This window comes from Podarcis cretensis, assembly GCF_951804945.1.
Source record: "Podarcis cretensis genome assembly, chromosome: 9".
Taxonomy (NCBI): Eukaryota; Metazoa; Chordata; class Lepidosauria; order Squamata; family Lacertidae; genus Podarcis; species Podarcis cretensis.
Genome location: NC_137178.1, coordinates 76359508 through 76386346, shown reverse-complemented (window position 1 = coordinate 76386346; position 26839 = coordinate 76359508). Strand labels below are relative to the sequence as shown.

Here is a 26839-nt window from a genome sequence, read left to right as displayed (position 1 = left end):
GTTTAGTATTCAAAGCACTTTACCTACACGATTTGTCACTTGCCCAGATGCAATTCTATGTACACATATTTGAGAGGAAAGGTCACTGGATTCAAATCGGACTTTCTTCCGATTAAACACATATAGATTTGTGTCTGCCTTTAGGATTAAGAGTGAACTCTAAGTAAGTCTTCCCTCTTACATACGAGACATTTATATCCAAGCATAAAGTTGTACATAGGCAACTTAAAGTTTTCTTTGACATGCTTTTGTTTTTTCTCCGTAAGTTATACTAAAAATAATTATCTATTACTTTGCTGTATCTTATACTGTATAGTTTATAAAACCATCGGATGTCTTTATTATTCCAAATACGGACAGTGCACGGAATTTTGCAATTTAATTGTGTGACTCCTGCACTAGGTTTTAATTAAAACAAACAAACGGAGAGGCATGCTATTTGCACCTCTTTCCTCACTTTCGTGGAAGCAGCTGAACGCATATAAACTGATTCTTCTTGGAAATCGAAATGGCAGTGAAATTCACGATGCTGTGTTATGAGTCTTCCACTGCCTCCAGCATTAGCCAGGCAAAAATTCAAAATCAAACTTTCGGAACCAGGCGCAGAAGAGAAGCGGTGCAGCCTCTCGGGCCCCACAGTTCCCAAGGATATTTACCCAGGAATAAACTCGTGGCGTCTCGTTCCCAAATTAAGTGTTCGAGCCCCTGCTCACGAATTTGTGAGTAAGCCCGACTGAACGGAATGGGAGCTTTTCCGCACTTAGCACTGCGCCTTAAAGGGAGCTCGTTTGAACTCCTCGTTTGAACCTTTAAAAAGGAGAAGCCACGATCACAGATTGCAAGATTAGCATACATGAACAATTGTTTATTGAAATATTCAGAATGCCTTTTAAAAAGAGAGAAAGAAAGAGAAGCAGCAGCAGCAAGAAGACATTTTTTAGCTGCCAGTTTGTTGCCTTAAAAAACATTTTGGAGACTAACCCCCGAGCAATCGCGTTTTCTAGGGAGGAGCAGAGAAGAGGGCGGGGTCCTCCCGGGTTGATATGCGTGCAGCGAAGTGTCCTTTTTACACTTAAAGATTTTTGGGAAACCAATTGTGGTGGTCATGGAGCTACTTTTTGTGTTTTCTCGGATACCTGTAAACACGTGGATCAAGGGCGGGGGGGGGGCTGGGCTCTAACTGGAACAAAAAACTCGAATTGAATTTGTTGGAAAGTAAATCCTACATAGTTCAATGGGATTTACTTCCAAGTAGGCCTAAACCTGCAACCTTAAACATATTCAATCTAAATTATCTGAAGGATAATGAGCCATCTTGGATCCTGCTGGTGTTGTAATCACAGCGCTGAAGGCATGAAAGACCCTCCGACGCACAAGGGCAGAATCACATCCTAATAGCTTGGGACAAGACAGACACCCAATATATTCCGCCTGTTGTATAAATAATAATACTTTGGAGCATGTGATCTTTAATACGTTGAATAGTCTGCGCTTTGCCCCAGCAGACCACGATTTCAAAGCCCCTCTGCGACGGCAGCTTCTTCCGCGACAGACACACTGCTTTAAGATTTAGTTGCATAAAAATAAGTGGGCATTTTAATATAAAGACTGCATTACTGTTATGCAGATAAAAACTGGTTTAAACAGCGAACAATTACTTCCTTATCTAAATACGCTTCTCAAAATACTAGCCGAACTACCAACAAAAATCGTTTCCCCCTCTATTTTTTCGTGTTTAGCTGCCAATTTTGATCCTAGAGTCATTAATTCATAATTGCAAGTAGGCTTCAAAAAATTGGAAAAACTTTATGTTTACAAAATATATCCTTCAAGCTTTACAGGCGTCACGGATGTTCCCTCGTTACCGGCTATTTCAACGCTCTCGTTGTTCCAAATAACACTAAAAATTAGTTTGCTTGTTTTTTTAAAAAGAGGGCACCCAACCCCTCAATATTCCACAGTCTCTATGCTGGGAATAGCTCCGAGCTAAGAGACTAAATTATAGTTGAGTGTACTACGATAATACATATGTTTACAGCTTGATGTACATTCCAGAGTAACTTATCTGGCGAAATCCCTTCTTCATTTCTCCTTCCATCTCTTCCCCCACCCCCAAATCAGATTTGCTACAGCAAACTGACGAAACTGGGATTAATTTTGTGACTTGGACTTGCTTCCATAAATATTTAGGCAGAGAAAAAGGTTGGTTAAAGAAACATAGTTTACGCATGCATAATACTTCATATAATACCGCATTACAGTCGCTAAAGACAAGTTATCAACTGAAGTTTTACTCTAATATGTTGTGAACAGGACACATGAATGCGCATTCCAGCTTTCCACAGGAAACATATTCGAACATGACTGAAGGAAATCAAAGGCTTTGGCAAATTGATCGTTTTCAACTGCTCAAACAGAATTAGGCTATAACATGACGTCAAGGGAAGTATAAACTATTATAATGGGGGGCTTGGGGAAATGGTTGAGGAATGAAAATTATTAAGGAGGATTTTAAAACATTTTATACCATAAATTAAAATCAACTGAATAATTATAGCGCATACTTCATATATGTTGATTTCTGGAGTGTGAGGGATAGAAAATAAATCCGAATATGGATTTTATATCTTAAATGTTACAGTAAGAGAAGATTGAAGTTATTTTTTTCCCCTCATGAAAACCTGTCCAAAATTCAATAATTATTTGCAAATTGGAAAGCAAATCTCTTTAGCATCCAATTAATTCCAGGTTGTTGTTTTTTTAAAAAAGATACAAAACACCCATTGACAATCAATTTCAAGGTAGGCCACCTAAGGCCTTTCCTAAACAAGATACCGAATGAAAAGCTTTCTGAGGGAGGGTGATAAAACTATCTTGTTGAATGCCAATGCTTCAGTTTCCCTCAATCTTCCTCATCCTATGAAAAGGCAATAAACTATGCGACAGATTCACTGTTTCAACTATACTTTTAATCCGAGGAAGAGCTGCGGGGGGCGGACAAGGGGAGGAGGCCGTGGTCCCTGTCATTGTGGCTGGAAAAGTAAACATCTTTACATTCTTTTCTTACACAACATTGCCGCCATTAAGAAACGCGAGAAGCCCGTCCGCAGATCTTCGGAGTATAAGGAGAAGTGTCTCTAGGACTTGAGCCCGCAAACTATGGTTGGCGTTTTCTCCAGTATTCCTGGACGCAACCCTGGCAGGCTCTTGCTCAGGAGAAGTCCGAGGAACACAGGTCAAGTAGAAACTTTTTGCTTTGCTTTTTGAACAAAAAAAAATTATTAGGCCCGGGGAAAATATATAAGTTTATTGCACCTTTAAAACAATCAAAAGCATCCAATCAAGTAGTTTGGGACCCAGAAAGGAAAGCGGTGTCCAGGCGGCCGAGGATCAAACGAGGCCCGTCACTTGCGAGCGGAGGAAGGGCGCCGAGGCGGCGGGGAAGGTCGCCAGCGGGTAGGCGACGCTGCCGGAGACGGCGACCAGCGGCGGAGAGGCGTGCGCGGGAGGCGGCAGCGGGAAGCAGCCCAGCGCGCCGCCCGCCAGCGAGTTCTCATGGTACAAAATGGGCACGCGGACTATCCTTTGCGCCGCCGTGTGCGGGAGGTTGGCGGCCTCCAGGTCGGCCGCCAGCTGCCTCTTCCACTTGTTGCGGCGGTTCTGGAACCAGATCTTCACCTGCGTCTCGGTGAGGTGCAGCGAGGCGGCCAGGCCGGCCCGCTCCGAGCTGCTCAGGTAGCGCTTCACGTCGAAGGTGGACTCCAGCTGGAAGACCTGGCTCCGGCTGAAGACGGTGCGCGTCTTCTTCTTGCGCCCGCCGCCGCCGCCGCCGCGCGCCTCGCCACCCTCCGACTCCTCCGCGCGCTCCTCGTCCAGGCTGCTGCCCTGGCTGCCGCCACCGCCTTCCTGCGCGCCGCCGCCGCCGCACGCCAAGTCCTCGCTTTTCGCGCCGGGGCTCAGCTCCGCGGCCACTTTCTCGCAGCCGCCGCCTCCTCCTCCTCCTCCTGCTGCTGCCGCTTCCTTCCCGGGAGATGCCTCCTCGGGGATCTCCGGAGAGTCTCTGTCGCTGGCTGAAAAAGGAGGAGAGGGTGAGCGAAGCAGGGACCGGCCAAGGATTGCAACGAAAGGATCCTGAGCTCTGACCTTCGGCCATCCCCCTCCAACAAGCCTTGCTCAAGTGCTAACGGTGCTGCCGGTTAATTCACCTCGAATTTGTGCCGGCAGCTAAACCCTAATTGTAAGTATCTGTAGGTATCTGGACTGGCAAAGGCGCGCAACGCTATAAAACGATCGGACTTGCTGGCGTGGCTGTTTCTCACCCCCTCGTTATTCTTGTTTTCCTCTTTACTATATTACAGGAGGAATTTGTGTTAACAGAGTGCTGAGACAGCCAGCCTCTTTGGGCAGACCCCAGCTCGCCCGCCCGCCTTGAAGCCTTCAAGATTCAAGCGCCAAGATCTGACGATCCCGAGGCTCCGCGAAGCAATTTAAAGTGCAGGGAATGGGACTGCACGCCACAAGGCCCAACATAGATACTACAATGAGTCGAGGTGTCTGTGTTTTTAGAAAATAGGCTGCAAAAAGCCAAATAAATTCCCCAATACCGTCGTTGCTTGTGGCACACCCCAAATCCTAGTCTCCTCTCGCGCAAAGTACCTTTTGCAGTTCTCGATCTCTCCTCCTGAAGTTAAGCAAAGCCTTTGTTTATGTTTGTTTTAGGGACAAAGCACCCAAGCACCCAGCTCAGTTAAAGCTAAACATCTGGATTTAGCCAAGTTTCTTCTCGCTAATAGGCGACAAAGTGGTCTCTTCAAGCTAAGCCGAAGCGCTTTCCTCGGAAGCCGCTTCTCTTGTTTCCAAAACTTGCTTCCGAGAAAGGCCCTCCGGTGCTGCAGGCCGGCGCCCGCGTTTTAGACTAGGCCGAGCTGCCCTAGGGACTGAGGGAAGAGGGGGCTCCTTACGACTGCATGTATATATGCTAAAATGACCAGATTTTTTTCAATGAATCCGGAGACACTTTCCAACTTCAATGGATTTTGTATGGGGACTGATTTGTAAATCCGAGGGAGAGCTATCGGTTGTAAAAACATTTCCCATTTCCAGAAAAGAAGTGTCGTTTTATGTCTCCAAAAGAAAGACCTGGTTGTAAAAACGAATCTTTCGCGAGAAATATTATTTCTCTCTCTCAAGAGGCCTTAATAATGTCTTAAGCAAATTCGTGTGACACCCGAACGATAGGACTGGCCCACCGACAGTGCCAGGGCCTGCGGTCGACGGGGCGACCAGGACAGACGAAGAGGCAGGAAGGAGTTGCACTTCGCGGGGTCCGCGGAGAGAGGTCGGCCGGCGACCCTCTCAGAACAGCGGAGCACAGGGCAGGAAAGGGCTTTATCTTTAAATGTTTATTTTTTATTTTTAAAGGGGGGGTGTTTCCTCCAACTCTAGGGAATCACGAGGGGGTTTGCTTGGTCCTCAATACGCTTTCAAGAGCCGCCTTCTCTAGCCTTGAACCCGGCTGGGCTTCCTTCCGTGGGGAGCTCCACGACCCCTGCCCCCTCCCCGCGAGGCTGTCCCTCTCAGAAATGCCCTCGTGCAATCTGACGAGACACCCACTCCCGGGAACAGGGGTCGGCGTGATCTCCGTCCGCTGAGCCTGGGGAGCGGCCGGGGGCCCGGGGCCGGGAAGGGGAGCTGCGGCACTTACTTTCCGGACTGGCGCAGCCTATGAAAGCCACGTGCGCTCTTCTGTACCAGTCCACGGTGCTCTCCCGGAGCGGGAAGCCGCGCAGCCCCAGCCCGAAGCGGGAAGCCTGGCACGGGCAGCAGGCCAGCGAACAATGGCTGCCCGCGAAGCCTCCGCCGCGCGCCCGCCGCGCTTGGCGCTCGTCGTCGGCGCCGTCGGGCCGCTGCTCGTCCTGGGCTTTGGCGGCCAGCAAATTGGCGATGAAGAAGGAGGAGACGCGCGCGGGCGCCGAGGCGGGAGGCGCGCTCTCCGCGGCTTGCTCGGGCATCGCCGAGGGGAGGCGAGAGCCAGCGCGGCGGCCGCGCTCCGGGCTGCTGCCAAGGCGAGGGGCGCCGCCCGCTCAGCTCACCCGGCTGGCCAGGCGAGGCGCCGTCGACGGAGTCCTCATCCGCGAGCGCAATCGGCCCTCATTTCCTGCCCGGGCAGCGCGAAGGGAAGCCCCCGTCCGAGGCGCCAGGGGCTGCGCCCAAACCGGCCCCGGTCCCGGTCCCGCGCTCGGCCCGCGAGCAGAGCTTCCCTCTGGGACGCGCCGGGCGGGCAGCCGGATTCCTGCGAGCGAGCGAGCGAGCAAGCGCGCAGCCCCGGGCTCGGCGCCTCGCCCTCGCCAGCCTCGTTATTTAGGTCAATTGGGGAGCAAATCAAAACGCAGAAAGCGAGACTCACTGGCCGCAAGTCCGGGAGAGAGGAAAGAGGGGGAATCCGGGACTCCCATTGGTCAGCCGGGAGGGAGAGGACAGACGGAGCAGCCAATCGCGTCCTCGGCCACGGAAGGATGCTGACGACCAGAAAGGCAGCCTGCGCGCTGCTGGCAAAGCTCCCCCTCTGCATTCCTTATTTGGACCTTCTCTCTCTCTCTCTCTCTCTCTCTCTCTCTCTCTCACACACACACACACACACACACACACACACACAGGCTACCCGTGACCAGGGGAGACACCTCGGTCTGCTGCAACAAGAGTCTGCAGAGCTCCAGCAAGCTTCCTTAGGTAGCTTTCTGCCAAGAGGCGCAGCAGCCCTTGGAACTTGGACGTGTGGCCAGGGCGGCCCAAGACATGGGGACACCAGAGGCGGACCCCCGAAGGGCGCCTCCCTGAGGGAAGATGGACATCAGGAACAAGGGGGAAGAAAGATCGACATGGGCATCTCCTGCCCCGTGAATCGGGCCGCCCGAGGCACTCGCCTCACCTGGCCGCCTGGCGCCTGGCCGCCTCTCCCCGCCGGGCGCATTCTTCGCGCGAGGGGAGCGCGGAGAGATCTGCAGACAGGAATGAAAGGAAGCCCATGGCGCGGCCCTGCGCCCAGGTCTCTAGCGCCCCAGGCTTCGGGGCCGCGTCCGTCTTCTGGAAGCGAGGCACTTCCCACGAGGAGCACCCGGCCGCTTGGAGGAGCTGCGGAGGCGCGTTTCTCGGCAGGGGCAAGAGGCGCTCGGCTGCCGCGTCTCCTGCGCCCCCAGGGAGACAGCCACGGACTAGACCCGCGCGGCTCTCCGACCCCGAGGGCCGCCTTGGACCCACGCACCTGAACTTGGCGCCCGCGCTTCGGCGGCCTTGGCTGGCTCGGGGCTCCTTGCGCAGGGAGCTCTCGCGGGCCAAGAGCGGCTTCTGTCCGAGAGGCCTCCGGTTTGCCTCTCCAGGCCGGCCGGAACCTGGAGCCGGCACTACGAGCCGCAGCAGAGCCTAAGCACCGAGGGTGCCGTCGGGCCAGGGCTGCAGCAGCCCTCGAGGCTCTCGATCCCAGGCTGGCGCGGAGCCGGCTGTGGCAAGGTGCCTCGAAGGAGCCGAGGGGCTCCATCAAGGTTCCCTGCCGACTTTCTCCCCAAGTTTCCTCGCGGGCCAGGCATCCCTTTCCATTGGCCCGCCTTCCGCACCTCCGGCTTGGCCTAGCGCAGACTCGGGCATTGCAAACGTCCCGCGTACCGGTAGTTGCAATGGAAATTATTGTTATTTATTAATTTTGCTAGTCGCTTTATCTTGCCTAGGGCAACCCAAAGCGACTACAACCAAATGGACAGTGTTCTGCAGATCAGTGGCGTAGCGTGGGTTGTCAGCACCCGGGGCAAGGCAAGTAATTTGCGCCCCCTAACCCGTGCATTTGCGCCCCCTACCCCTAACCCTAACCCCCAGATGTTGCGCCCGGTGCGGCCGGCCCCCCCTGTACCCCCCACGCTACGCCACTGCTGCAGATGCCAGTAGGCACCGAGTGGGGCTTTTTCCTGGGCAGGCGCGAGCTCAGGCTCTGCGCTTGGCAAATGGTTTGCAGCGTCAGTTCGGCTTCTTGGTTTCCAACGCGCGCCTCGCGCCACAGTCTAGGAAAGGGAAAGGAGCGGTCGCGCTGCAGTGGAGGAACCGGGTTTGGGTCCCCCGTTACTTTCGTAGCAGCGTGCGAAGACGAGCCGAGAGGGGCAGAGTGTGGCCCTCTGGCCTGTAAAGGCGCTTCTCACGCTGCAGGAAAGACGCAGAAACGTTAAACAGTAGCTAGCTCACTCCACCGTGGGAGATAACATTGTGGCGAGCTATTATCAACTCGCGTGTGAACAGTAACGTGAGAGCGTTACCAATAATAACAGCAACCAGCTGTATAAGATCACTAATACGCGCGCATTTATCAAGATTGTTTTGCCAGCCTGGTGTGCAACGCAGCTACAAAAGGTGGCATGAAATCAAAATCAGAATATCACCCCTGTTTTTAACCCCACAAATATTTGGTTTAAATAGTTTGTATACTTAGATTTCGTGTAATGTTAAGGTGGGTTTAGTTTACTGAATATTTCGATTTTTAATATGTGATATGGTGTGCATCTTGAGAGAGGCGGGGAGGGACGAAAGGGGAGAGAGAGGGGATTTTTTTTTTTAATTGTTTTAAATATTTCAAAACCATAGGGGATGCTGGCATACAGAGAAACAAGCATATCAGCGTATTTACTAATTCAGCTACTAGATGTAAGAACTCACTCTGATTCTCCTGTACTGACCTCCCAGTACATATATGTATAGGATGGCATTGGGGATGGTATAAATACTAGGTTACTCCCTTCCAAAAGAGGCTTAGCTCTTGGAAATAAATTATATCGAAACCAATGGGATTTATTTTCACCTAATATGTTTTGTCTCAGAGGCTAAAAAGAGTGATGTGTAGCCTGATTCTATGCATTTATATTTAAAAGTAACTCTATCTATTCAGTGGAACTTCTTCCCAGGTAATAATATTACTGCATTTGTGAGTATGGTGAAGAGACAGGAAAACATACTGGACTACCCGGTTTTAGATGAGGGGATCCTTACTGGGAACATGGAAACAGATAATCGTCCCCTGACACAATTGTTACAGGAGCTCCATAAACTGACATTTCAGACCAAGGCTAAATATTGATAAACATTCTGCCGTGTTTCTGTTGGGTGAGGACAGCTACCGGATAAGGCGCTAAGCACACCCCCACACCCCAATTTATTCCTTCAGGGTGGTTTCCCAGTGGCTATCTCAGAGAAAGTTAATTAAGATGTTTCATAACCTCTAACAATAAAATGTTTCATAACCTATAACAATAAAAATAATTTATTAGAATTAGAATACAAAAATAAGTTGTCATATGTACATTCGCATGCCAAGTGATTCCCCCCTTTAGGAAACAAATATTGTTTCCGCTGCAGAACAATAGCAGCTGATTTTTAAGCAGAAAGTGGCAAGAAAGTGGAGCTTTAAGCAGTTCTTTTGCAATTGGTTAAGAAAGAAAGCATCAGAGAAAAGACACATTCTGACCAGTACGTGTAATAGGTAGTTTGGTCTGGAGACACTGAGCCTCGCTGCTGATTCAAAAGATTACCTAGCAAACAACAGACCCATTGTTGAATCTAAGATCAAATGCATCGTAATTGGGGAAACAATGTAACCTAAAATGACATTAGAACAAAGACTCGTAATTGCAAAACCTGAAATAGGAAGTGTTTATGAGGCAAAGCAGGTATGGAAGCAGCGGGAAGGACCTCTGCCCCTGCTAAATGGGGGGAGTATTCACTGGACAAAGCAAGTTCTCAAGCAGGCAGATGAGGCAGCAGACAGAAGCAAATAAGGTAATGGATCTGAGAGAGGAGGACAAGATAAATGAGGGAAAACAAGGTGGATAAAAGCTAGCTTAGAAAAGGAGAAGGCAGGTGGGGTAAACTCTGCTGAAGTTAACGTGGGGCTGAGTGAAGTTATGAGGGGCTGTGTGTCCAGCACCCAGAAAACCTGCACAGACACAGCTAGCCTCTGATCTGTAGCTTCAAGAGCACAGCATGGATGCAATTGGTGGGAGTGCCTTTGTTGTCTGAAAAATAGGTCAAAAGGCAAGCCAAATAAAAGACAAAGGCATGGTTAGAATGACATCAGCCACATGACAAAGACAGAAGCTCTCCTCTCTTCTCATTAGGCCTCAAAAGCCAGGGTCCATTATCTAGCCAGACCTAAAACTTTATTCATGGGGAGCACAAAATGCAAACAAATTATTATTGTTACAGATATGGGAGAACAGGGTTTGGGGTGCAAGGGCACCCATAACTGCTGGAGTTTGTATCTGAAGAAATGTGCATGCAAATGAAAGCTTAAACCTAGAACAAACTTAGTTGGTCTCTAAGGTGCTACGGGACTATTTTTTAATTTTTTATTTCGATTGCGTCAGACCAACACGGCTACCTACCTGATGCTAGAGTTCGTGAATGTTAGGAAAAAATAAAAGGGTAGGATTTAGCTGATTTTTGGAGTATTGAAGGGAAGAAGTTAGGTCAGTGGAACAATTACGGGCTAAGTTCCCTTTCCAGGCCAGGGTCTCACCTGGGATAGAAGCCATTAAGCATAGCAAAAGGTGTTGATGCCTGTGCTAATGGAGGTTACTACTGGAAAACTGTCACCTTTTAAAACTAGGCTTGGAATAGCAGGGAGAATGGGGATGAGCAGACAGAAGAGGAGGAGTTGCTGGGAAGGAGTTTTCTGGGAAGGAGAAGCAGGAAGTGGGGCAGACTGAGGGACAGGCACCATGAGTGCTGGCTGGAGTCAAGCTAGAGCAAAAGCACAGAATGGCACATAGAAAGCCTTTGAATGCAGTGCTGGGCTGCTGTGAAGGACAAGCCCCTCTTGAGATGTGAATGCTGTAAGTTCTGCACTCTCTCCATCTGCACGCAGGTAGTTAATATGTGTTGATAAACCATATTTCTTAAAGACATGACAGTCTCCCCCACATCTTCATTCCAAACGGAAACATGACAACCCTTGTAACATTATTTATCTTTCTAACATACCATACATAAAGCAAATTTCTGCACAGATCAGAAGTATAGCAAAATTGTATTCTGACAAAGGTAAAGGTAAAGGTACCCCTGCCCGTACGGGCCAGTCTTGACAGACTCTGGGGTTGTGCGCCCATCTCACTTAAGAGGCCAGGGGCCAGCGCTGTCCGGAGACACTTCCGGGTCACGTGGCCAGCGTGACATCGCTGCTCTGGCCAGAGCCAGAGCCAGAGCCAGAGCCGCACACGGAAATGCCGTTTACCTTCCCGCTAGTAAGCGGTCCCTATTTTTCTACTTGCACCCGAGGGTGCTTTCGAACTGCTAGGTTGGTAGGCGCTGGGACCGAGCAGCGGGAGCGCACCCCGCCGCAGGGATTCGAACCGCCGACCTTTCGATCGGCAAGCCCTAGGCGCTGAGGCTTTAACCCACAGCGCCACCAACAGAGTGAGAGATTGAGTAAAAGCGCTTAGCACACAATGGCTTTTGAACAAAAAGTGGCTAAAATGAGACACCATTCTAGAAAGATAATTTATGTTTGTCAATAAAACTTTGGAAATCACATTCTTATTAAGTCACCCTCTATTTTAGCTAAGTTAGAACATGACTGTCTGTTTGCCTGTAACAATATAGACAAATTTCTGTAGCAGAACCCAGAGCATGGAATATTCTTCCCTAGAAGATTCCATTGTCATTTGAAATCCTTGCTTTTCTGCTGCTTCAGTTACATTTTTTTTTCTAAAGTTGCTCCTGCTGTTTACATGTTTGTTAATGTTTATTGCTGTTTATTGATATTGTAAATTATTTTAGAGATCATTTATTTTTCTTGCTGGTTTTGTGTTGTTTTATTCCCTCCTCAAATTCATTACCTCATTTGTAGGTGACAAAATGGGTGGGGGGGGAAATTCTGCTAAAGTTTTAGGACCCCTTTGCCTTTGGTGGTGGTAGGGGAGTTTCTTATATATATTTTCTTCCTTTTAATTTATTTCCCTTGTTTCCCTCCATTGGGACAGCAGTAACAGTGAAAGAACACCAGCCGTTCTTTCTGGTGGCCAAAGTCTTCTGGTAGATATTTTCTTTTCTACAGAGTGCTCCCAGAATTATACTATCTCACAATGTGGTGTGATTCCAGGAGCACTCTGGGATGGAGAGAGCAGTGCCCGAAAGCAAGAAAATAAAGGTGACTGCTGCCACCACAAAAGGGAAGTGATTTTAACAGATTTCCATTTCACCCTTTATTGAGCCTCCCACCACTTAGGAGCTGAAAGATCTATCAAACCAACTTTCGGATGAGCACTAGTTCCTATATTTTATTGGCTACGTTGGGCATTGCAATTTTTGCAGTGGAAAGCCAGATACAAATCAGAAAGAAAGAAAGAAAGAAAGAAAGAAAGAAAGAAAGAAAGAAATACAAGCCACTAATAAAATATTCCAGGATTGTGATTCCAATTACCATTCAGACCAGCCTTTGAAAATGGGTAAAACCAGTATCCACTATTATCCTCAGAGTCCCCCATTTGGCCAATAAGTCCATTTTGGCCAAGCAACACCCACCTGTCCATCACCTGACATCACACAAATTCCAGCTGGGGCTTGCAAAGGAAAGAATCTTATTCTGGATTGTGGATTCTATTTACAATCAGCTGGAATCATATGTTTTCAGGTGATTGACAGGTGGGTGTTCCCATGCACTTCTCAAAGTGGTGGACGGTAGGAGTTTTTGGAGTGGGCGACCTATCTATCTGATTGTGATAGATAGGAAGCATGCTTTTAATACATAACACAAGCGGATAATAATAAATCTCCTCCTTTTTAGTGTGAGTCTGTAAAAGAGACCAGGGCCACAGAAGTCCCACATGCTGGTTAAGCTTCACTGAAGTAAGCTATCCCATCATTTTCTGCCCATCCATTCCCAGAACCAAATATCAAACAGAAACATGAAATGAAAAAGATGTGACGTGGTTTGCCAATATCAACCTAAAAAGAAAAAAGAAAATAAATTCTAATTTATTTGGCCGCTCAGAAAAATGGGAGAATTCTGAACAGGTAATGTGTAACACAGTGCCATCTTGAGGAGATTATCAGCATTGCAATTAGGAGGCAATTCCTACCTATTTAAATAAATCAGCGCAGTCAATTTATCTTTATTTAGATGGATGTTATGCCATATGTACACATCAGTATCAAATGCATCTTGCTTCTTTTATTTTATACAAATTCTCACACCTGATGTAATGAGGCAGAACACTGGAATACAGCAAATTCTATACAAATATTAAATTACTATAATTACAAAGTAGTAAGTGTTGTGGGGGGACGCGGGTGGCGCTGTGGGTTAAACCACAGGGCCTAGGGCTTGCCGATCAGAAGGTCGGCAGTTCAAATCCCTGCAACGGGGTGAGCTCCCGTTGCTCAGTCCCTGCTCCTGCCAACCTAGCAGTTTGAAAGCACGTCAAAGTGCAAGTAGATAAATAGGTACCGCTCCAGCAGGAAGTTAAATGGCGTTTCCATGCACTGCTCTGGTTTGCCAGAAGTGGCTTAGTCATGCTGGCCACATGACCCGGAAGCTGTTCGCTGGCTCCCTCGGCCAATAAAGCGAGATGAGCGCCACAACCCCAGAGTCGGTCACAACTGGACTTAATGGTCAGGGGTCCCTTTACCTTTAAGTGTTGTGGGACAGTGTGAGCAAATCTGTGTTCAATCCCATATACAGGCAGAAAGCACACTGGATGGCTTTGGGCATGGCACACTGAATGGTTCTCCAAATACATTGATTGATTGATTGATTGATTTGATTTCTTCACCATAAGGCCCCAGCGTGGCATAAAACAGAAGAATATACAAATATACAACTATACATATACAGTACATACATACATACATACGTGTGTGTGTGTGTGTGTGTGTAACTATTACAACTAAAAAAGAGAAAACCATTCCAAATGGAACAGAAGAGAGTCCCACTAAACAAATCACCTCAACTGTGAGCTATACAGTTTGCAGGCTGTCACAGAGGAAGTCCTTTCCCCAAACCGCCACCCTCCCACCCCCCCCCCCCCGCCTGCACTCTTGAGGGTGATGGAACTATCTTAATACTCAAAAGGTTGATAGGGATGGAGACTGTCTTCCAGATATCTGGGGCCAAAGAACCTTCTGGCGGTTCCCTCACTGAGAGAAGCCAAGTTACAGGGAACCAGGCAGAGGGCCTTCTCGGTGGTGGCGCCCGCCCTGTGGAATGTCCTCCCACAAGACGTCAAACAGAACAACAACTACCAAACTTTTAGAAGACATCTGAAGGCAGCCCTGTTTAGGGAAGCTTTTAATGTTTGATGCATTACTGTGTTTTAATATTTGGTTGGAAGCCACCCAGGGTGGCTGGGGAAGGGTATCAATAATGGGCAGGGTATAAATAATATATTAGTAGTAGTAGTAGTAGTAGTAGTAGTAGTATTTACCCTGAATTTGGCCCTGATTCGCAGGGTGGGTGGCCAAAATCATTGCTAATGGTGTGTGTGTGTGTGTGTGTGTGTTCTGTTTACAAAAATAAAATCTGTTTATTTTAAATAATGTGTTATGTGAACTTACTGGTATCAGATTGTACCAAATATTATTTGGGGGGGGGAGACACAGTTGAGGAGGAGACAAAGAGGAAGAGGAAGAGGAAGAGGAAGAGGAAGAGGAAGAGGAAGAGGAAGAGGAAGAAGAAGAAGAAGAAGAAGAAGAAGAAGAAGAAAATGTAGTGTCAGGTTGGCAGCAACCAGGCAAATGTTTCAAGAGCTGGACAGGAAGCACAAAGCACAGTCACAGTTACCCTTCCTCTGCTGTCAGCCTAGTTGTGTGGTGAGATCACATTTGTGACAACACAAAGCCCCATGTAATACACATTCGTATAGACACATACAAACTTGATTTGGGTCTTGCCTGGCTTTTGATTCTGTTGCTGTGTAGATCACTCAACAGCAACAGTAGTTTCTAAGGTCAACACTAATTCACTATATATATATATATATATATATATATATATATATAGTGTGTGTGTTTCTGTGTGTAGGCTACCAATACAAACATTTAACAAGATCTGTTATGGCAGCATCCTCTGAAAGAAGTTCGAGCAAGTTAAAATAAATTTAAACATGTTGTGAAATCTTCTCTTGAACAAGAGAGGTTGTGAAATACTGTATGGTGATCCTTTCAATTGAAAATAAAATAACAAAATATATACATTTTAACCAACTAATCAACATTTTCCCTACAATTAAAGCTTGGAGGTTTACATTATAAGTTAATGTCTGAGGATGTTCTGGTTATATATATATATATATATATATATGTTGTGGTTATCATTATTATTACTCACCCTTCACGCTAAGGTCCCAGGGCAGGTTACATCATTAAAACACAACATTAGCAACAAATTAAAACAACTTAGTTGGAAAAATTTGGTGGATCCTTAAAACATGTACCTCAAGTGCCAAAAGCCAGGGTAAAATGGTGCATCTTCAGGATTCTCTGGAAGTTGCCAGATGAACAGCTCTTAGGGGCCACCACAGAGAATGCCCTCTCCCCCACAAACCCTGAGGGTTGAGTAATTTCCAAGAGGGTCACCTCCTCCAACCTCAGCACCTGAGAAGGTATTAGGAAAGGAGGCGATCTTTCAGATATTTTGGGGCCTGAGACATCTGAGGCTGTAAACACCTACGCTAGCAACCCCCACAACATAATGTAGCCTATTTAATGACCTACAGTGGTATTGACAGGATAAACTTTATGATAGAAAATGGAACCCAAAATGCCACATGTTACATTTATGTTATTGCACAGAATACTAGGAGCATAAGGCATGGGACGCGGGTGGCGCTGTAGGGACGCAGGTGGCGCTGTGGGTAAAACCTCAGGGCCTAGGACTTGCCGATTGCATGGTCGGCGGTCCGAATCCCCGTGGCGGGTTGCGCTCCCGTCGTTTGGTCCCAGCGCCTGCCAACCTAGCGGTTCGAAAGCACCCCCGGGTGCAAGTAGATAAACAGGAACCGCTTACCAGCGGGAAGGTAAACGGCGTTCCGTGTGCTGCGCTGGCTCGCCAGATGCAGCTTGTCACACTGGCCACGTGACCCGGATGTGTCTGCGGACAGCGCTGGCTCCCGGCCTATAGAGTGAGATGAGCGCACAACCCTAGAGTCTGGCAAGACTGGCCCGTACGGGCAGGGGTACCTCTACCTTTACCTTAAGGCATGGCAGAGTTATGATGCCTTTGGTTTTCCATGGGCAGGGCAGTCGTACCAGGCTCAAAAAGCAGAAAGCATGTACTTTAGCACAGAGGTGGGAAGGGTCCTCCAGATGTTGCTGGAAAGCAAGCGCTGGCATCCCTGACCGTTGGCCATGGTGGCTGGGAATTATGGGAGCTGGACTCCAACCACATCTGGAGGGCCAGAAGTTCCCCAGCCCTGCTTCTGCAAGAGCAAAGCCAACACATGTTGATGGAGATCACATGGAAACTTTGTTATTCTAGTTCCAGGGTTGGGGACCTGTTTTGGCTGGCCTGTTGGATTCAGCTGTGGCCAACCCTACCTGAGTCACATTTGACAGGTGGGTAGTATTTTGTAAGGCTAATTAACTAGTGCAGAACCTGATTGTAAATATAACAAAGTTATTCACCTAAATAAAAGTTCCCACATTCCTAGGTCGGGGAGCAAATGTGCTCATCAACTCCAGCGCAAACAAGTAAGTACTCATTGGCTCACTTTGGACTTTAGTGGGAACAGAACAGGCAAAGAACATTTTGTGCTTCATAGGCTAGAATAGTGATCACTACTATAAATTATGTGTATCCTAGATTGTTTATTGATGATGCCCACTGATTCCAGCAGGGCCTAAGGCAATGAAGCAGAGCTGAATTTAAAAAGAGGCAATGAAATTTCCTTAACTCTGCAAATTAAATAGAAAAATGCCTTTCTTTCAGTGGCCCCTCTCTCTGGCACAGGAAGAGCCTAAGAACGAAGTTCTAAGCCAGTTTTGGAGTATTAAAACATCCATACTCCTCTCACCAAGTGCTGAATACAGAGATGCTTTTACTTCTGTCTGGGAAAGTTTCCCCTCATTACACTCCTGACAGAATAGACATAGACAACATTAGGGATGCTGGTTTAAACTCCAGCCCCCAAAGGAATGTTCTGCACAGAGCAGAAAGGGGCTCACAAGCAATTTTTGTTGAATACACGAAGGCTCTCAAGCAAAATTGGCCGTAGGAAGGAAGGGAACCCCAAGCCTTCATCCCCTCCGTCCACCCCCCATTTGTGTTCCCTCTGAATTATCAGCTTTTGTCAATTATGACCTTTCCCAGGAATACGGGGAGAATGGCGATTAAGAAGAACACATTCTGAGCAGCTTTCCTGACAAAGAGCTTACAAGGTCCATTTGTTTAACCTTTCCACAACAGCTTGACCTTGTCAAAAAGAACAAATCATGTTCAAATAATGTCTGATGAGAGCGGAGGCAGGGGCAGGGCCGGAGAGGGACAGTGCTTTCAGCTCCTCAGGCCGCAGGCAGTGCTAGAGAAACAGGGGCTCAGGTTAGCAGAAATCACCTCTTTTAGCCTCATTTTGATTCTGCAGAATGATAAATGGATACAACTCTGGGAAGTTATTCTATCTAAGCATCTTTGCAGGGAATGAAAACTGTGGAGGACCCATTAAAATGGAGCAGGGTTTCTATCATATCCTATAGCACATAGCTCAGCTGGGAAGGGCAGTAGCCTCAGGTTCAGTCTCCAGGTAGGGTTGGAAACCCAGGACAATGGATGCCAGTCAGTGTAACCATGAGTGAGCTAGATGGGCCAATGGTCTGTCCCAGTATAAGGAAGATGCCTACGTCCCCTCAAAAAGCATATCTTGAGCATATGACTTTTCCCTAAACGTCACTGGTAGGTGTGTGCTGGCATTGCTCTTTACTAAAAACAAAAGGCAGTTGCATAAAATACTTAAGTGGTGGGAATATGATAAAAAATTAAGCAAAAGAGATTGCCAAAGAACATCCCCATTCCACACCAAGGCATACAACACATCTGCAAAGGAAGCCCAAATCCTGCTTCAGAGTGAATTATTGGAGTTTGACTAATTTGCATATATTGGCTCACTTTGCACATTTATTTTATTCATTTATAAATACGCCTCCCCTTGTACATGTTTGTGTTTGAACCTGTACACCTGCCAAACTGCATGTGCCATACTATGTGCAGAACCATATCTGAAGTGAAACTTACGTATGGCAATGTCCAATGGCACTGAGATAAACTGACGCTTATTGTGCCGGTTTTAATGTGAAGTTTTTTTTGTGGTTTTACTAATGAACAATATAGTGCTAATCAAAGGGACCCCTGACCGTAGGTCCAGTTGCGGACGACTCTGGGGTTGCAGCGCTCATCTCACTTTATTGGCTGAGGGAGCCGGCATACAGCTTCCGGGTCATGTGACCAGCATGACTAAGCCGCTTCTGGTGGACCAGAGCAGCGCACGGAAACACCGTTTACCTTCCCGCCGGAGCAGTACCTATTTATCTACTTGCACTTTGACATGTTTTCGAACTGCTAGGTTGGCAGAAGCTGGGACAGAGCAACAGGAGCTCACCCCATCATGGGGATTTGAACCGCCGACCTTCTGATTGGCAAGTCCTAGGCTTTGTGGTTTAGACCACAGCGCTTCCCGCTAGTGAGATGCTATATCCTTATACGAGAGACTGCATATATCCCAGTTGCTGCGTGGGAGAGCCGTGTCAATGATTGCAATCTTTTATCATCTTTTAGTCCCCAACCAATTTCAGAACACACTCGCACAGAAACAAACATAACCCACTTTTTAAAAAGCAAGTGGAAATATAACTTAATGGAGAAGGATGAGGAAGGTCATCTCCAAGACCGAGGTCTTTGTAAATGAGTGACCAGGAAACCATTACCAATCAACCATAACCTCACTCTGAAAGCAACAAGAGTACCCAACACAGAAAAGAGGTAGGTGCCCCCAGCAGAGTCCACCTCTCATTGCATTAGGAGAAAGTAATAATTCAAGAAGCAAGTTGTTAATTTAGAGTTTAACAGAGAGGAAAATGTTTATTTAGTGTGCTGAGCTGGAGCAAAGAATGCTCTCATCATTCTCTGCTTTAGCCAGGTCATAAAAGAAGGCCCTCAGGGAAGAATTGACCTCCCAGCCTATGGTGGCTAAATGCAGCAAGCAGCAAACTTAATCCCTCCAGTCTAGGAATCAGGTTCTGTCTTGTTACACCAGTCAGTGTCATGATGTGCCAAATACGTAAATCTGGCAAAATTCCAATAGCCTGTCCTGGCAAGTAACTTAGATGGAAAGTAAGGCAGGGGAGGGGCATTGGCAGAGGAAGAGGGGGCGGAGGAGAGCACTGCTCCCAGCACCACGATCCCTGTGGGGTGTCATCGTGGCTGTCCCCCCGCGCTGGGCACCACACCCCCACAGGTAGCACGCCACGCCCCCCAGGATGCATGTCACGCCCCTGTGGGTGGCACGCCACGCCCCCGCCTGCTCTCCGCCACTGGGGAGGGATCCTGGGAATGACATTGCTCTACTCCTTGCTCCCACTACAGCCACATGGAAAGGGACTGGCAGAGCCTGTACAGAGTGCATCAACCGCAACTAAATACCCTCTGACATTTCACCATTGGAAATAGGAACACTCTTTTAAACATTTAGGGGCAGGGCCTAAATGACCCAAGCAGAATGTAGAAAATAAATAAGTGCAGTCAACATAACTGACACAAGGCAGGTAAAGTCACACCAAGTCACAAACTGGGCAAGGAAAAATACAACACACAGACATATATATGCCATATATTTTATTTCAAATCTCTACAACCACAGCAGGTGCTGCAACATTCCAACAGCTTGACCTCCCCCCAAAGGCGCATTACTTTATTGTCTCCCAAAATAGACAGATGCCAGCACATTAGGTAGGAATAACATTTAGTGGGCATCATGGAACTCATTTTGTTTACATGGTAAACACAGTCCTTGCAGTAAGTTTTAGCCTTGGTTAGTGAATTCATGGCGGAGAACATCATACAAGCATACATATGATATTTTACAGAAGAGAAATACCCGTGTCAGACACACACATAGAAGATGCACACAAGTGCACAACATCATCACTCCTCGTTTTCTCTCTCTCTCTCTCTGATGTACACAAACAAGACTTTATATACAAGCATATGTCACACAAGTCACATGCAGATAGGCAATACTATCAGCACCCTGCTGGATTAGACCAGTCTGGATTGTTCCGGGTAAGTTACCCCTTTATTTCCATCTTAAAATAATAATAGCACAACACAGTTTTCTTTAAAAGTAAGAACAAAGTTTTACTCACATTCAGTTCACAGCAGTGATCTGAAAGCAGGCTTTATCTTGTGGTTACAAAGAAAAGAAGTCTGAGTTACATCTCAGACTATCTGCTTGTGGGCTCCATCCTATGTAAAGGTTGAGCCATGGGCTGGCAAGGAGCCAGCGGAGACCAAGAGTCCAAGAGGAAGAGTCCAAGAGTCCAAGAAAGAGATGGTGGCATGGCCAGCCCGTTTACTTGGTCAGCTAGGGTCACACCCATCTACCTGTTCACAGGGGGAGGAGTCCTCCCTGTCTGGAGCCACATTCCCTTCAGTGTCCATTCTAGGCAACAGGAAAATGTTGTAATTGACTGCTCTAGTAATAATACATCCCAGACAAACTATACAGGCACTGCCAACCTCGTGCCCTCCAGATGCTGTAGACTCCAGCTCTCACCAGCCTCGGGAAGCATGGTCTATAGTCAGATATTATGGGATCTGCAAGGCAGAAATATCTGGAGTTACCTACCCCCTGCAATTATGTTAATCATATGCTTAGGACTGACCAGGCCTCTTCATAAACAAACAAACAAACGCATCTGCAAGAGCTCTGATCCAGACTGTGGCAAGAGGTGTAAACATTTTCCCTGTGCACCATGGTCCCAATCCAGACCAGGCTGTTGCTGCTGCTTTTTTGTGAAGAAATGTATGACTAGCACTAAGCATGCTATTTAAATATGTTTAGTAATGTGTTGCCTTCCTACTGGCAAGAACCCCTCTTGCTTGACCCACCTGGCTGCAACTCCTTCCAAGATCAGTCCAAGAGGAAGTTTCACTGGCTTAGCTGAGCTGCTGATAAAGACTGAGTTTGTGTTTAGACAGCAGGGGTCTTTTGAAGCACATGCAAAACAGATACTTATTCCTCTTCTTTTGTGGCTTCTTAGGCCAGATTTAACCTTTTAAAGGCAATTTTAGGATGATTTGCCAAATGCTTCTCCTCTGCACTAGCCCACTAGGATTCTTCCAGAAGGCAGTTATGCAGGTATACAAGATTTTGTGTGTGTGTGTGTGTGTGTGTGTGTGTGTAGCAGCATCTGCATGGCATCATTGGCATCAAAATGTCAGCCTGCAAATTCCCCCCATTTGATTCAGATCTACCCTTTCTGGTGGAAATGCAATAACTTTTTAATTAAGAGATCCTTCTCAAATATCGTTTTTACTCTGCTTTTGCCAGGGAGGTTTAAAAAGTGGATTCCAATATGCATGACAGAAACATGCCCAAATTTATCAGCAGGGGCAATCCTGGGGGGGGGGGTGTTCAGGACACTTGGAGTTTATGGAATTAATCTAATGTATGGACTGCCACATTTCCCTATACTTCTGTTCTCAGATGATTAGAAGCTCGAGAGCAGAAAAGATCACCAAAGCACCTGTACAAAAATGACAGTAGATAAATGCTATGTTAGGACCTTGGGCTATAAGCAATTCTGCAATCACATAATTCAAGTTTTAGAGTTTTACCAAATAGTCACCCGCCTTAAAAAATATAGATAAGCCAAAAGATAGTATATGCAACTGTCTGCAAAATAAATAATTAGACTGAAATACATTGTGATCACTGATTCATGAACAGAACTTATCCTTGTTCCATCATTTTCTGTTTAGTTTGGTTTGCCAATGAGCAAAGAGAACTCAATGCCAACATCTGATGCACAGTTCTGTGGTGAAATAGTAAGCGATGTCTTTAATGGAGAGCAGACCTTTTTAGTGCTTCTTAACAAAGAATAGCTACTCAGTTTAGAAACAAGTTTTTATGAATACAACCATTCTTGGGGAAATGACTTGCTTGAAAAACTAGAATACTGATTTGAACATATTTGGAGATCAGTGGCGTAGCGTGGGGGGTGCAGGGGGGGCGGCCGCACCGGGCGCAACATCTGGGGGTTAGGGTTAGGGGGCGCAAATCCACGGGTTAGGGGGCGCAAATTACTTGCCTTGCCCCGGGTCCTGACAACCCACGCTACGCCACTGTTGGAGATGAGTACCTTCAGTAAAAACAAACCGAGGAAGATACTTTGATCACCAATTCATGTCAGGGTAACTTACCAGCTTATCACAAATTAAGGGCCAAACTAGACAAAATATTAGCACATATCTGCGCCCTTTTGCAAGGTTTTTATCCAATTGTAATACTTGCTACCCAAACTGGATGATCTGGATTGTGGCCATCCCCAAAAAGGGGATGGGGAGACATGGAGTTGAAGGAAAGTAGAGCCAAGGAGGCCGGTCTTGGGTTCTGCACTCTTGTCTTGACAGAGAGAGTTGTAGATTAGGACCCCAAGGGGACACAAGGCTGCTAGGTTTTTGAGCCAAGACCCTGAGAGACACATCGCACCCATTGCAGCTTCTACTGGTGGTGTTGTTGTAGCTGGCAACTCTAAGTAAAAAGCTACAGAGTTTGGTAGGGCTGGATTTCACCCACTGAGTTTTAACTCAGGTGATTCTTTGGCTGTAGGCTTCAAGATCAAACAGATAGCAAATACAGATAGCAAATATACTGTGACTATGTTCCTAGTAAGATAATATCTAGAGAATCTTGACCACTAGATTTGCAGATAAATTTTCTTGTAATTAAAATGGGACATCTTTCACTTTTGATTTAGAAGAAAAAAGGAGATTTAGCACCAATAAAACTGTCCCTGTCCACATTCTTTTTATGCTTCCCGAAGTACAGAATGCCTGCAAGACGTCTCCTGTTTCACAGACCTCTCCACACTCTTCTCTCTCTCTCTCTCTCTGTGTGTGTGTGTGCAACTGAGGTGAATTAGAAGTGTCAGTTTGAAATAGTTGGCAAACTGATATAAATTGAAACTGCCCTCCCTGTGAAATGCTTTGAAATGGCAGAGAGGCCAGAGGCAGCCCAAAGGAAGAAGAGAGAAAGCGCATTCCAGTGAGCAGAGAGAAGGGGGGGGGGGACGGCTCCCTCCATTTTTTTGCTCAATAAATTTCTGTTTTGTTCTCACTGTGCCTAGGCCATCCCCCCAAGGCTGGATTTCTGCTGTGGGAATATCTCATTTCTCAGCAGTAAAAACCACAATATTTTGTACCTGGGAAGACGCTATAGATCACATTGTAATTAGGAGCCAGTTTGAATTTCATAGTGCAGCAGAAAGGTGGTATAAAAATATTACAAGAATAATATTAACTTAATAAAACACAGCTTCCAGACAGAACCCTCAGGCCCAATGCCAAAGGATTCTGGAAGATGTTAATTTAATTGGGAAATTAAAGCATTTCCTAATGCTGTAGAGTCTATACAATTCCCTGCACGGGGGTACTTATTCTCCCCCTTCTCTAAACACCAAAACTGGGAAGGTGTTGAGAAAAATCATGGTTTTAATCTGGACAGTCTCACCTTTAAATTTCTGCAATTTTGCTCCATCTGAGAACTGATGGGAATGTATAAATACTGTATAGAATTGAGCATAATTCTCGCAGCCTTTCCATGTACGTGGAGGGGGTGCTTCCACAACTGACCTGAGCCACATAGATATGGGATTTGGCTCAGAGAAACCTTCTATGATAAAGGTGGAGGACAGCAAGCTGCATGTGGCTCACAGAACTCTCTCACCTGGTCTCCTGTATCCCCTCCGGCTAGCGGATCCCAAAGGTGTGGGCATATGGATGTGCAGGATGTTAGGAGATCTCCGTTCCACCCTAAACAGGGAGCAGGCTGTTGTGGTGAGCAAAAGATGGAGCACACGTGCCCGTGTATTTTAGATGGGAGGTTTGGGTGCCCCATCCAGCAGGGACATTTGCCCCTGGAGAGACAACCAGAGGGGGAAATGCGAGGCCTTCAAAATTCCAAAATAAATAAATGAAATGAAAATGAAAATAAAGGTTCCCAATCCTTACTCTAAAAGAATATCTTTTTTAGAGCTTGATTTGACTACTCCCTCCACCCCCAGCAGCCACTGGATAATGCCTGGATATTTCCATACTTTGGCAGCTATGTTTTGGTATTGTTTCCTTCTGTGTGTGGATGATGCAAAGAGTGTCATGGGCATTGCCATTGTACACTGACGTGGTTGCCATGGCTGTTGCAGGAGTGGCTGTTGCTACATTCTCTGATTTGGAAATGCTGCTCTTTCCTTTTCAACTTTCCTGCTAAAAATGTATAGGATCATGGGCATAGCCAGGATTTATGTTGGGAGGGTGGACAGAACTGCAGTTAGTTAAGTATTTTTTTACTTGAATTGGAGGGGCAGCTGCCCCCTGCCCCCCCCTTGGTTACGCCCATGTATAGGATCCCACCTTATCTGCCCCAGTGTCAACGCACTGCTGCTAAGCTGCTGCCCCTGTCCCAATCACATCCCAGCCTTTCCAGGATTTGTATGCTACTTGTGAATGGATCATAACCATGCAGGGGCATGTGGGTGTGTGAGTCAACTCTCCCATCTTCATGTGTTGTGACCAATATCACAGTAATCTCCCAACAGGGGTGTGGGTGTCTGGGTGTGGGTGTACACAATCGCAACAGCAACAGCAGCAACATCATACATTCCATGTGGTTTTGCATTTATTCCAATGTGTAGTTTGTGTGGGATGTAAAACACAGGAGCAGTCAATGACAACATTCCTAGAGTGCACATGTTAGAATATGGGGAGGGATGTCTGTCCAGCAAGCAGGTAAACTTCCTGGGGACGGACTTCCTCCGCATGTGACCAGAGGTGGGTGTGGCCTCACCTGTGCAGGTAATGATGAAAGCACAGGGCAGGCAGCCATTCTCTCTCTTGCCATCTCTCTTGCCTCTCTTGCCTCTCTCATCTTCATCTTCTGAAGAAGCAGGATGCCCTCTTGGCTCTCAGCCATGAGAGGACGGGACTATCTTGCTATAAGATAGATTCTGAATGTATGTAACCTTTTTAAAGCTGTCTGCCTTCTGGGATCATATTGTGATACAGAAGGCGAGTAAACTCTTTTATACTTTTATAAAGAGTGTGTCGTGTCTTGTATTTTAAGAGGGAACAAAGGGGAAATTACCGGAGTAATTATTATAGAGGTTCTAGCGAACCTGTGCAAGCGTTACCGTTGCGAACTTAAAGGGGAATGTCATAAACTCTGCTGATATTTTGGGAACTTGTTAGCACAAGTTGGATAAGGATATAATTAGTCAATATATCCTCTTCTGCACCCCAGAACATTCCCACAGTTTGTAGGTGAAGCATAATTGTAGGAGGGTCTTAAAAACAACAAACACCAAGACACATGGAAGGTGTTTCATCATAGCAGTGCCTGTGTCCTTGAAGATCCCCAGCAAAAAATAACGGGCAAGTCTCTTCTCCATTGCTGCATGCCCAATGCAGGTATGATTTCAGTACTACAGGATGGCCTGCTAAGCAACAAGGGCCCTGCACAATAGTTGCCAACTGCACTGGGAAATGGCACGGTGGTTGCTGTAAATGATGATAATGGGAAACCTACTTTTCTCTGCACCTGTTGGAAGGCTGCCTGGGAAGAGCTGGAAGAGACACATGGAAGGGACTTGAGCAATGATCAGCAGTTGCCTTTGCCTGACTGTTCTGTAAAGGTAAAGGTACCCCTGACAGTTAGGTCCAGTCGCATACGATTCTGGGGTTGTGGCGCTCATCTCACTCTATAGCCAGAGGGAGCTGATGTTTGTCTGCAGACAGCTTCTGGGTCATGTGGCCAGCATGACTAAGCCGCTTCTGGCGAAACCAGAGCAGCGCACAGAAACACCGTTTACCTTCCCGCCAGAGTGGTACCTATTTATCTACTTGCACTTTGACGTGCTTTCGAACTGCTAGGTGGGCAGGAGCTGGGACAAATGAAAGTTTTGCTACTTCAGATTTCCTCCAATAGATGGTGTCCATCCTTTGCGTGTTTTAGGATCCACTTTAAGGAGCAACTGCACCAAACCTGATGAATCCTCCTGGAACACAGATGTTATGGGCCACATTTTTTTATTGAAATAAGGAATATAACTAGAGAACCTGTTCAAGCTACACCTCAGTCAGCATTATTATCAATATTTGATGGTAGAAATGAGGAAGTAAAATCAAACTCGCTATTACTATTTTTTATTAGTGGCAGCATGTGCTATCCTGTTTCAGAAGGGGAGGAATCTGGTATTGGGAAACGGTGGGATCATGTCTGGAGATGTAAGCTATACAGGAAAAGCTTACTTAGCATGTAAGATTCATGCTAGGCAGAACTCAGCCAGAAGCCTTTCGGGCGCTGTGGAGAGATCTTGTTGAAGATACTGTTACAAGGGTTGGGTGCCACTTCAATTTCTGCCGAGCTGTGGCAAAATTGGGGGGGGGGGGGTTGGTTCTAGGCGCTCACCCAGGATCCAGGCTCCTTTGAGAATCCAGACGTAGTGAAGGTTGTCGTAGTTTTAGGAAATACGATGTATTCACATGTTTACACCTTCAGACTCCAGTCCGACGGAAGTTGCCGGCCTGGGCACATTTTCGGGGTGCTAC

At 46.9% G+C, this 26839-nt stretch overlaps 1 protein-coding gene across 1 annotated transcript; it reads right to left on the bottom strand.

Moving 5' to 3' along the window:
- Positions 1-3292: 3292 nt before the first annotated feature.
- HMX1 (H6 family homeobox 1) lies at positions 3293-6081 on the bottom strand. The gene is made up of 2 exons (XM_079990130.1): positions 5705-6081; positions 3293-4070 (listed from the first exon to the last, which is right to left on the bottom strand). Exons 1-2 carry the CDS (start codon positions 6009-6011, stop codon positions 3391-3393), a joined length of 987 nt encoding a protein of 328 aa, XP_079846256.1. The 5' UTR covers positions 6012-6081; the 3' UTR covers positions 3293-3390.
- Positions 6082-26839: the final 20758 nt, after the last annotated feature.

Excerpts from the sequence above, each read along its gene's own strand:
- HMX1 (XM_079990130.1), bottom strand. The coding sequence starts at position 6,011 with ATGCCCGAGCAAGCCGCGGAGAGCGCGCCTCCCGCCTCGGCGCCCGCG. Across the intron at positions 4,071-5,704 it reads AGGCTGCGCCAGTCCGGAAA|CCAGCGACAGAGACTCTCCG; the intron begins GTAAGTGCCGCA and ends CTCCTTTTTCAG.